Source organism: Nannobrachium achirus, assembly GCF_963921795.1.
Source record: "Nannobrachium achirus genome assembly, chromosome: 22".
Taxonomy (NCBI): Eukaryota; Metazoa; Chordata; class Actinopteri; order Myctophiformes; family Myctophidae; genus Nannobrachium; species Nannobrachium achirus.
Window position 1 is genome coordinate 51,553,629 of NC_137829.1, and position 11,518 is coordinate 51,565,146.

The following is an 11,518-nucleotide window of genomic DNA, read 5'->3' on the forward strand; positions in this document are numbered from 1 at the left end:
AACTACTGCACATCCAAACAGTAGAATGGCTAAATACAGAAACATAGAGTCTGTACACTGGTTAATGCTCCCATGCATATTTATTGTAAAAAACACCAAATAATATTGTATTTATTGGCATTGTATCATACATAGAACTCTTCTTCTCTAGCAACTCCCAGACATGCAAAACATGTCACAATTCCACATTAGAAGTAGACCAAAATATACATGTATCAACGTGACAACATAACCCCAAAACACTGATTCACGCAAGCTTAATGAATGCAACTCTACACTCTGAAACTCAGAAGAAGAAACATGCACACATAATTACAATAGCTGATATCTTTAGAACAATCACAATTTACCTCTTAATACCTCTATAATTCTATAATAACATAACTAATAATCTTTGCAAACCATTTTCAATAAAATGTTCTAGTGTTGTTTTAGTCCTGATAGATTTTAATCCTGCACATTAATGAATGTAAAGTTTAACTTAAACCTGAATGCCAATTAATATACTTACTTATAAGACATATAGACACTTTTACAGTCTCACAGACAGGGATTTCAGCTAAATAGTTACTCAAATGAAGCATTCATTTTAACATGATATACTTTGGCTGTAATTTAGAATAAAGTTATTGTGTTTCAATAGAATACACGTTAAGAGTTCAATAGCTGACTGACAATACATCTCTCACCAATCTCCTCATTAGGACAATGAACCTGTAAATTAACATTTGTTTCTTATATGAATACTAACCTTTTCATATAGATATAAAGCCATGGATTAGTCTAATCGGTGTGATTGACAGGAGAGATGATCAGAGGAGCAGAGTTTTCCCCATTATTATTAAGACATGGACTGAAGTATGGATAGAGTTTCTCAGTGAAGGTGCAGCCAATGAAAGAGTAGAGATGAACTCTGGTCTCCACATCATAAAAGGAGACCAGACCCTCCTCATAATCCACAAACACTCCCACTGTCTGGAGCTCCTCTCTTACAGGGAGGAGGACATCAGAGACAGCATAAGCATATAACTCATTTCCATTCCTCAACCTTATAGTCCAGTGACCATTGCTGGGGTTCAGTGAGATGTTACTCTTCCTGTCGATGGACTCTCTGGCCACTCCTAAATCCCACTTAGTTTTCCCTTTAACCTCAACCTCATAGTAAAACCTTCCTGAGGAGAAGCTTTGTTTTCCTAACACTTTGACACATGGAGAGAATCTCTCTTTGTTGTCTGGGAGATTCTTTTCTATGTTTCCATGACTTACTTGTTTTCCATCCTCAGAGAGGATGAGTTTACAGTGTGCTGTAAAGAACCCAGCGGATCTTTTCTGTTTTGCTTCACGCAATTTAAACACCAAATTGGACGCCCCCCGTCCTGATTTTTCCCAGGCATGCTCCCTGGGACCCCCCAATTCCCACGGAACAAACCCCGTCCTTTTTCGTGTCCGGGAACAGCGGAACCAAAAAGTTGCCGAAATGGAGAGTTGAACTCCAAATGACCTCCAGAGAACGTGTCTTGAGGGCATGGCATATGCAAATGAGCCATGTGCTTTTTATTCTAATTAGCCATGTGTTCCCAAACATGCACAAATTGCTCAAAACCTTTTTCACTCACTCACTCACTCTGTCTGTCTGTCTTTCTCCCCATCCCTCCCTCCCTCCAGCATCAAAAATCACCTAATCAATTCCTTCCTATTTGTTTTAAGTAGAACATGACCTGTGCTGCCCTTTTATTATTTTTTACATGTGCACTTTGTAATAAAATTAAAATGTGTTATTTACATACAAATCATTGTCTGTGAACTTTATTGAATGAGTGACAAGATGTAAAGATTGTGTATTGTGACTTTCCCAGTGAAATATAATCTGTGGCCAGAACTATAGACTGGGGAATCAAATGTGTTTCAGTAATCTGCATAATGCAAAAGCTAGTTTATTATTATTATACATTGTGAGCTTGTATATTGGCTATTTTCACAATATTTGTCTGTTGAGTTTAGTTATTTCAATCGGGGGAATCAAGTGTTCCAGTAATCAGCAATAGATTTAATATAGATATAACAAAAGCTAGTTTATTATTATTATGCATTGTGAGCTTGTAGATCGGCTATTTTCACAATATTCATCTGTTGAATCAAGACAAAATGTAATGGCTCAACTCCAGCAACTCCATGAGTTCCTCCAAACCTGTTTGTCAGTGTGAGGGACCACAGTTCACATGATTATTTTGGGGTGTCTTGAAAGTTTGAGAACCAATGATTTAGCAGACTTAATGTCTTTAATCAAGTGAGCCATCAAGCCATCACTACATCAACCTCTCTCCCAATGAAGTGGAAAAATGAAAACAGAAAGGTTTATTATCTTTTATTACGGTATTGTCATTTTACAAAAGGATGATAACGGTGTAATCACAGCACTATCTGGGTGATATAATTGTTCACATTATTAATCTGGCTGTACTACTGCCATTGTTGTGGTTGCCTTGTGACACCCTGAACATACAGAAATGTACAGTAACAGTAAGACACAAGTCTCACATACAATTAATAAGCCTATAACATTAAGCCTCTTCAGCCATTAGAGAATAGCATTGTGAGATTGTAGATCTGCCATTTTCACAACGTTGTGAGCTTGTAGATCTGCTATTTTCAAAACTATACACATCTTGCATGGGCAGAGACAATGAAATAAAATGGAGGTCCAGATATGAAATAAAATGTTCACTTCATTTTATTCACTTCAGTCACTTGTTTAGAACATCATAGCCTAGGCTACTGAACATTTAATGATTGTAAAAAGTGAAATAGTTTAAAATCTGAAATCTGAATAATAATAGAAATATAATTTAGGCTATAGCCCGCAGTGGTCTTGAGCAGTTGAGAGTTGAGATGGCCAGCAGCGTTGCATGGAGTTGTGCGGTGGCATTAGCCTGCTGGAGCAGCCGTGAGAGGACAGCCAGTATGGTGTTGAACATGGGCAGCGTGGACAGTGGGGCATGAATGGGACCAGTGGCATCATGGACAGCGCAGCCTCAGCATGAGGCTAGAAGCCTTTGTCGGTGGAAGGGGCAAAATCTCTGAAATAAAAACAAAGTAAAGAAAAAAAACAGGACATTAGGTGACAGTTGGCATGGGTTGAACAATGCAGGCACGCTGTAAACAAGACTTAAAAAAGGTTCTATGTTCCCCCACTCATCCAAAAATGTCACCTGGGCAACTGGGCACCTAAATTAGGATTAACCCACAGTGCCTACTTTTCCAAGTGCCCACTCATCCAAATGCCCACATGTCCCTACCTAGTGCCCAGATGTCCAGGTGCCCAGTCATAACACAAATATGGTGCCCAGGTGTCCTTAGTTCCCCCCTGACCCACCCACTAGTATTTGTAATTTCTCCCCATTATGTATAGAACCTGGGGAACAGGTACGGTCCCTCACATACAAAGAATGAACACAATAACATTAACCCTATTCAGCCATTTGAAAATAGCTGATCTACAAGCTCAAAACAATGTGAGCTTGTAGATTTGCCATTCTCACATTGTTGTGAGCTTGTAGATCTGCTATTTTCAAAACAATACACGTCTTGCATTGCATGGGCAGAGATGGAAATTAAATCATGTTATGCTTTATGCCCTTTTGCAACTGACTCTGAGCTGCAGACAGGCAGGCTGAATCTATAGGCTTGTTTCTGATACCACATCATACATTACAACCTCACTTATCCCCACTCCAAATGGACATTAAATGTGTCACCTACTGTCCCATTTATTTACAACATCAATGACTCTCTAACCGAGGCATTTTGGGGATGTAAATGGCTAACCAGAAGCCTGTATGACTCCATTTAAGGTACATATACATAGGCGCTAGCCAAACATGCTAACGGAGGCTAACAGACAAACTTTATGACAGCAAAGTGGAAACTGCACCAAATGATTTATTTATAATTGTCAGGGCTTCATCTAATACCTGGCTGATAAAGACAGTAAACTTTGATGTGTTTAGGGCACTGGCCAATATTATATGATTTTATGAATTCTCCTCTCTTTGTGTGCCCTGTCACTTGGGCCATAATTAAATTAAAAATAAATTAAAATAAGCAACACATGCACTCCAAACTCACTTCGATTTCCTAACTAAGCCTTGGCTAATGAAAAATGTTAACTTTGTTGATTTGGAAGCACTTACCAATGTGTTAATCCTCTGAGTACACAAAAGATGAGAGAACTCCATGAAAAAAGCACCAAAACGTCAGTTTCCTCCAGTCTTTATCTAACCCTCAGCAGATAAAAGATGTAAAAGTTATATTCCTTAATGCACTCTGCAATTGACCACGATTATAATCCTCCTGTATAGTTCTCCCAACACTGTGCACACACTGTCTGTCTGACTGCCACTGCAGCACTGCTGTGCTGGGCTCAGTGGAACACAAGCCAATCAGATGCTGCAGGGCGAAAGTGGGTCAGTTGGAATGCTTCTGGGCCAATCGGACGCTTTAGGGCGAAGAAGTTCAGTGGGACAGAGCCCTCCCATCCAAGTGGAACGGGCCAATGGGCAGCCTATGCAACCGGCAGGCCCTCCCAGCCACATTGGAACACAGTGGAACACAGTGGAACTGTGGGACAGAGAGCAGGCTGTATCAGGGTCCAGAGTCACATCCACTGCATATCGCTGAATCCTCCTCAGCTCAGCACTACGCAGGTTCTTCTTCATCTCTTGACTGAGTGTCTTCTCCAGCTGAGCCACAGCTGTCCTCACAGTCCCCACACATGAAGACTGAAGGACATTGACCTTTGTCCAGTCCTTGGTGGGTGGAGGGGTGTTGATGGACGTGATGTTCTGGAGGAGGTGGAGGTGGTCTTCAGTGTGTGAGAGCTGCTTCAGCTCAGTGTGTCTCTTCTCCAGGTCAGTGATTTCCTGTTGCAGCTCTTTGATGAAGCCTTCAGCCTGTTTCTCTGCTGTTTTCAGTTTCTCTTCAATCACACCGATGAGCTCAGCCTGGCTTCTCTCAATACAGCTGATCAGAGAAGTGAAGATCTGCACACTGTCTGCTATCTCTCTGTCTGCATCTTTCTTACTGAGCTCTACCGAGTGTTGGACCTCCTGAATCTTCACTTGTCTCTCCTGGATCATCTGCTGAACTTCAGATTCTGTCTTTCCCATCTCAGCCTTCTTTTCTTGAAATTCTTTTTCCAGAGAGAGAATTTGGTGTAACTTGTGGTCTGACTCAGTGCAGAACTGGCAAACACACATGTGGTCAGTCTTACAGAACAGCTCCAGAGGTCTGTCATGTTTCTTACACAAAAAGTCTTCCAGGTTCTTCACAGGGTCAATTAGTTTGTGTCGTTTTAACCCTGTGAATCTCTGATGGGGTTCCAAGTGAGTGCCACAGTAGGAGATCAGACACACCAAGCAGGACTTCAGGGCTTTGAGTTTGGTCTCAGTACAGATGTCACAGGAGACTTCATCATCATCAGCAGGTTCTTGGTTTGTGGTGGAAGTTTGTCGCAGCTGCTTTGACTTCCTCAACTGATCTGCCATCTCAGAGAGGACTTTATTAACAGAGAACTTTGGTCTCTTTTCAAAGGTTTCGTTGCATAGTGGACACTGACACACATCACTGCTGTCCCAGTAATGTGTGATGCAGGTGTTGCAGTAGTTGTGTCCACATGGAGTGGTGATTGGATCAGTGAACACATCCAGACAGATGGAACACAGGAACTGCTCTTCAGACAGGAGACTGCTTGCAGATGCCATTTCTGCACACTGAAAATAAAAGTGAAAGAAGTTTAGTTTAGTTAGAAATTATGTTTTTGCACCTTGTTCATCACCATGCCGGCTTGTGGTGGACATTTTTGGCAAGCCCTAAATGTACAGGCCTACTACTAGTGCTGTGGTCTTCAAAGTGGGTTGAGGGATCTTCTGGGTTCCTTGAGGGTGTTCCAAATGGTCCATTGCAGGAGACCCCCATAACTCAGAGTTATGGGGGTCCATGAAAATAAAGAAGTTTGAGAAGCACTGTAGTGGCGGACTCAATGTGCCATGGTGTCATAGTGAACTGACATGCAGTAACTGTAATTGTAATCTAAAAGTTGATTTGCAGGCCCTGTAGAGTAAACCAGGCCTGACAGAGAACTACACGGTCAGAGTAGCCGCTCAAAAAATCTGATTGTATTAAACCACGATAAACCCACCAACATTGCAGCTGCCTTATGTGCAATTTTGAAACAGGTGGTACTACTAAGTAAGGACCATCGAGTGATTTCCAATGCGCTTCCAAACTCCAAAACACTTGAAAAAAATATTACCAGCACAGCATTTATTGACAGAAAGTAGCTCTAACCCCCCGGCTCCACCGGGCGCGTCGAGCGTCGCGTCAACGTCAACGTTGGGAACGCTCCCGTTTTAATCAATGAAGGGTGGCTCCACTGCCGACGTCGACGTCCGCGTCGGACGCTCCCTTGACGGCGTCCAAACTCAAAAATCGCCCCGGTTCAATTTTTTGACGGCGTCCACAACGTCCAGTCATGTATAAATTATGATTAAATGTAATTGCATTGCATATTAAATGTATACCGTAGGCCTACGTGCCTTTCTGCTGTTGGATATCCATTCACGTCATTCACAAGGGTGACTAGATGTCCCAAAATTCCTCGCATATTTTTTTATGTAATTACAGTGGTCTTCCCACTTGATATAGGCTAATCACAAGTTCACAACAGGCAACAACTTTCTCAATTCTTCCTCCTAAAAACAGGCCAGCAGTGAGTGACTGAGTCTGAACACAGATTTTTAGGCTATACATTATCGTGGCTGCGCTGGACATGGTGTACCGAAAATAGTCAATCTACAAGCTCAGTCACAACAGCATTGATGACAGATTCATGCACTCGACATGTTGTGAGCTTGTATATCTGCTATTTTCCGGCACTTTACACAGCATAAATTATTATAATTAGGCACACTACAGTTGATAATGCGAATATCCTATGATCTTTGATTGAAATATCAACACATTCACGTTCAGTGGAGCCAGTCGGACGGCAACGTGTCTGCGTCTTTGACGCCGTCAAGACGCAGAGCAACAAGACGCAGCCAGTGGAGCCCTGGGGTAATAAGTAACATTTGTATGACACATTTTGCAGATAGAAAGAGGATACTTCAAGCTTTCCATACAGCTGCAATGTTGGTGAGTTTAACGTTGTTTAATACAATTATCAGATAGGACTGTTCTGTTTGGATGTCAATAGTTGGCGTTGCAACTTCCAACTGTAGATTCATAAAATGTAAAATAGAAATGTAATGCTTGTGGCTATGGTCAGCTGAGCACACTTCTCTAGTTGTAAATCTGGTCTGGGTCATATTAACTGTAGGCTATTCTGTTAACTGTATTCAGTGTTTGGGGGACTGGGGAATTGAATGTGAAAATAGGGCATGTTCATCTAAATATTATTCTCTTAATTGATTGAATGATTGATTCAATACGTTACTAGCAGTAGGCCTAAGCATAGGAAAAGCACAAGACAGTACAGTTCAGATTTGCATTGGGGTCCACGTTTGTACTGAAAGAACCTCTCTTCAAATGAGAAGACCAAGGCTCGGGGCCCGGGCCCCTTACACCGCCTAAACTGTACTAAGACTTCTCAGAAGGTGAGGTTATGCGTAATTCAAGAATGAGTATGGATGTGCCATAAAACAAATACTAAAGACAGGAGACTTCTATTTAAAATAATAGCTGTTAACTTTATTATATCAATACCGTTTGCACAAATGGATTATACTAAGTTCTAAGTAAAATCTATGTAAGGAGACAAAAGAGAAAATATCCAGGTACCGGTACCAAAAAGGTTCGTTCAGTAAAGTACACAACAGCGAGCTGTAATGTTCTCGTAGGACGGACGCGGGCCCCCTCAAAACGAGAGGGGTTATACTAATGTTCAGATCTTCGGCAGGGGAGGCGAGACTTCTGATTGGTTCGTGGGAGGAGTCCTGAGCTGGACTCCATTGGTGGTTTCTTCAACTAAGCAGGCATGATTGGCCACACACTTAGAGAGGTAAGGCTGTCTGCCTCCACCCCTTTCGCCACGTGGTCTTCACTCCTCCTTTCCCCTGCCCCTGGACTGTGCCAAGGTGTCGTAGACGTCTTTCTACAGATGGTTGAGGAAGTGAGCTTCTTTGCAAACAATAGATCAGTGTATCTTTTGAAACAGTTTGAGGAACCAGGAACATGTGGACGTGCACCGACTGACCCTGTGCACGAGTAGATGAACTCTGAAAGAACCTTTTGGATGAATTCATGAACTTCTAACACATGAAGTGTGGCCGGGCCATAGGATAATACTGCAAAACATTGGCTTTCGGTACTTGGATATAATGTAAAAATACAGCACACACACACACACACACACACAACCATAGTATGATTTTCGTATACTTTCTATCATTTATCATTGATTCGTGAGTTAATCACATTATAATTATCAGGTGTAAGAGTATTCATTGATAATCAATCATTAGGGTAGAATAGATCCGTTTGTATTCTATCAAGGGATTACACTGTGTATAACCATTTTTCCTTCCACACCGTTCAGCGGTTTTAGACATTGGGCGTTATAGTGAGTAATTGGGTGTGGTGACCAACCGTCTTTCTACAGATGGTGTGCATGTTGCAATGTCTTGACCTCTGCTCTAGTAGAACGAGGAAGGGTGGTATGGTTTAGGCAAAGCAGAGATTCTGGAAAGTATCCGTAATACCAAGGTGATGTCGAAATGGTTAACAACAATCGAACTGTGTGCGTGCGAAAATATAGATCTATTTAGGTCAACTTAGGTCAGACACTAGCAAACATTTTGGTACAAAAAGTATTTGCAATATTATCATATCATATCATCAAATTCCCCCTTTGATCTGCCTCTAGGGCAGATCACCAATTAGTGATATGATAATTGGCACATTTTTCAGAAAAGTTCAAACTCCTCGCTTTGGACTTGCTTTCACGAAGTCCACTCAAATCGGGTAACGTTTCTGAAAAACATGGTGAGCAGGGGTCAACAATTGCTTTTGATGATTAGAAACAATAAATGGCACCCCCTTTGGGGTGCTACTAACACATAAACAATGGCACAATATTCTATGTTTCTGATGACATCTATTTCATACTTGTTAGTTTCTATCTGTTGACCATAAGGTCAACTTGGTCTCTGAATCCAGAGTGTTCACTTGGTTGGACAGACCACAGTTTTTAGCCACTGACGTGTCAGTCTATAGTGGGGTATTGTTGATCAGATCCCCTAACTTTTTCCTGTTACAATTGTGATCAACGTACCCCTGTCATCCCTGTGTGACTGTCCAACTTCACTTTTGGTCATAAAACAACATCCATATGATGACATCAGAAGCATGAATTAATACGAGACCCCCTTCGGGGTAAAACAGAACTCAGTGCAGAAAATACCTAAAACTATATCTCCTAGTCCTTTGGGGATGCTAGGGATTCACATAAGCAGGGAAAAACAATTTTATAGAAAACAACAGGTTCAATGTGTAAGTAGACTGGAGGCTGGTCTATGTGTGGGTGGTTTAAACCATCAGTATGTATAAAAACAACCAATTGATTCTGATACGTTCTAAGACTGCTCTGGCATGGAGATGAGAAGGACCATGAGTTTCTATGATTAGGAGTTGCATGAGATTTTGGGAGCAGCATATGCTATCTCCTTTGGAACGCCACAAGCCTGTATCGTCCTTTTTGCAGCCTTTACACGAGTGATGGAGAGGGAGTGGAACAGATAAGGGGTTAAAGCGACATTTACGCACACACAGGCGCATGCCCGCACTCACACATACAGTATTGGAACACACGCACAAGTGCACGCACGCACGCACACGCACTCATGCTCACAGAGATGGGAGTCAGAGAGGGGGGGGTTTAGTGAAGCAGCACCCCCACGCAAATCTTCTGCTCGCACACACATACAGTACGGTAAATTCATTCTCACAGAAAAGTCATCAAATAAATGAAATTATAGTATAATACACAGCCAGAAGCCTCTAGCAGGTTTTAAATCTTAACGTTACAACAGTTTAAATGAATTTAGGCTAGTTCCTGACTCCCCCACCTGTGTCGACTACAGCGAGGGAGTGAGGGACATATAAGAGTAAACAGGAATTATCAATACTGTAAACGACCATAATCCTATGGAGGGCTCTAAAATCTTAAAGTTACAACAGTTTAAATTAATTTAGGCATCAATAATTTGAGTTAGTTATTCTTAGTCTTAAATCTTAACTTTAATTTCTCAGAGACATTTTAAAACGTCTTAAAAGTACTTAATATTACAGAAAACAGAACTGGTCAGTAACATAGTCAAAGATAAAAATATTGTTTCTCAATTTCCGATGGCTGGGCCAAGCCATGAAAGTGAGAGACCTAAATAAACACAGTATTATCGGTACAGTGAACATAACAGTAACAAACTGACAAATACTGACCCTTCATAGGGTCCAGACATACCAGTAAAAAGCTATATGCTGACTAGAAGTACTCGTTAAATTCAGGCCGACTAGAAGTACTTGCCCTAGGTTATAAGCCAAACATATAATGACCATTCATAGGGTCCAGACAAACTGACAAAACAACAAGTTGATCAACAACTTGTGGACAAAAACGACTGTACCGAAAAAAGTTAAAGTCTGAAAATATTTGTCTCTGCTTCCTCATCACAACGAGAGAGCGAGACCAAACAGATAAATAGATAAAAATAGAATAGGGATTGTGCACACCTCCCTTAAACTTTCAAAGAAGAAACAAAGAGTTTTACGACCATTCTGTCTAGATAAGGATTAATTTACGACGCGTGTCAAACCAAAACATTATTAGGAGCTTTCGGACTCCTCCGACGGAGGGAGAACATATTTCACAAATCATATCAATTATCATTACATTAACATCGTTAATTCAAAATTCAAAGACACGACACGTTACGGGGACTTAGTAAATATGTACTTATCTTAATAACTTAGGAATTTACCAAGCGCAGAGATCCAGGTGCAGCCCAGGACCGGGGGAGTATCCAACCTCTTGTCCGACAGTCCAACCCGGTCCACTGCTCCCGGATGTCCACGTGGTTCCACATTAATCCAAAACTCATAACACTGTTGTCAAATAAAATCCTTTGTCTGAAAATACAGCAATGTAGAGATAAATTCCAAATGTCTGGTTCTTTTAAAGCGTGTCGGAGCGTTTTGACCAGCCCTGGTGAGAGAAGGACCGTACAGTACCGGTCTCAAGTCCCCCCCTGGCTGGTCAAACGCACCGCAGCTTGACCATTCTCGAAGGACCAATTAATAAATAAATTATGGATCTCTAAATCCATAGTTAAAATAAGAAGAGACGAGCCAAAGGACTGATCTTAGATTGCTGTATTGAGGAGAGACAGACAAAGAAGACAGACAGTGAGCCTACCATCCTGGTGGCAGCGTTCTAAATCTCTCCCCACCACTAGTGGCAGGTCGA

General features: G+C 41.5%; 1 protein-coding gene across 1 annotated transcript; it reads right to left on the reverse strand.

Moving 5' to 3' along the window:
* Positions 1-783: 783 nt before the first annotated feature.
* On the reverse strand, positions 784-5,759 carry LOC308307679 (E3 ubiquitin-protein ligase TRIM21-like; the record flags this gene model as incomplete). Its single annotated transcript, XM_080752945.1, has 2 exons — positions 784-1,304; positions 4,571-5,759. The coding sequence occupies 2 exons, from the start codon at positions 5,757-5,759 to the stop codon at positions 784-786; spliced, it is 1,710 nt and encodes a 569-aa protein (XP_080609071.1).
* Positions 5,760-11,518: the final 5,759 nt, after the last annotated feature.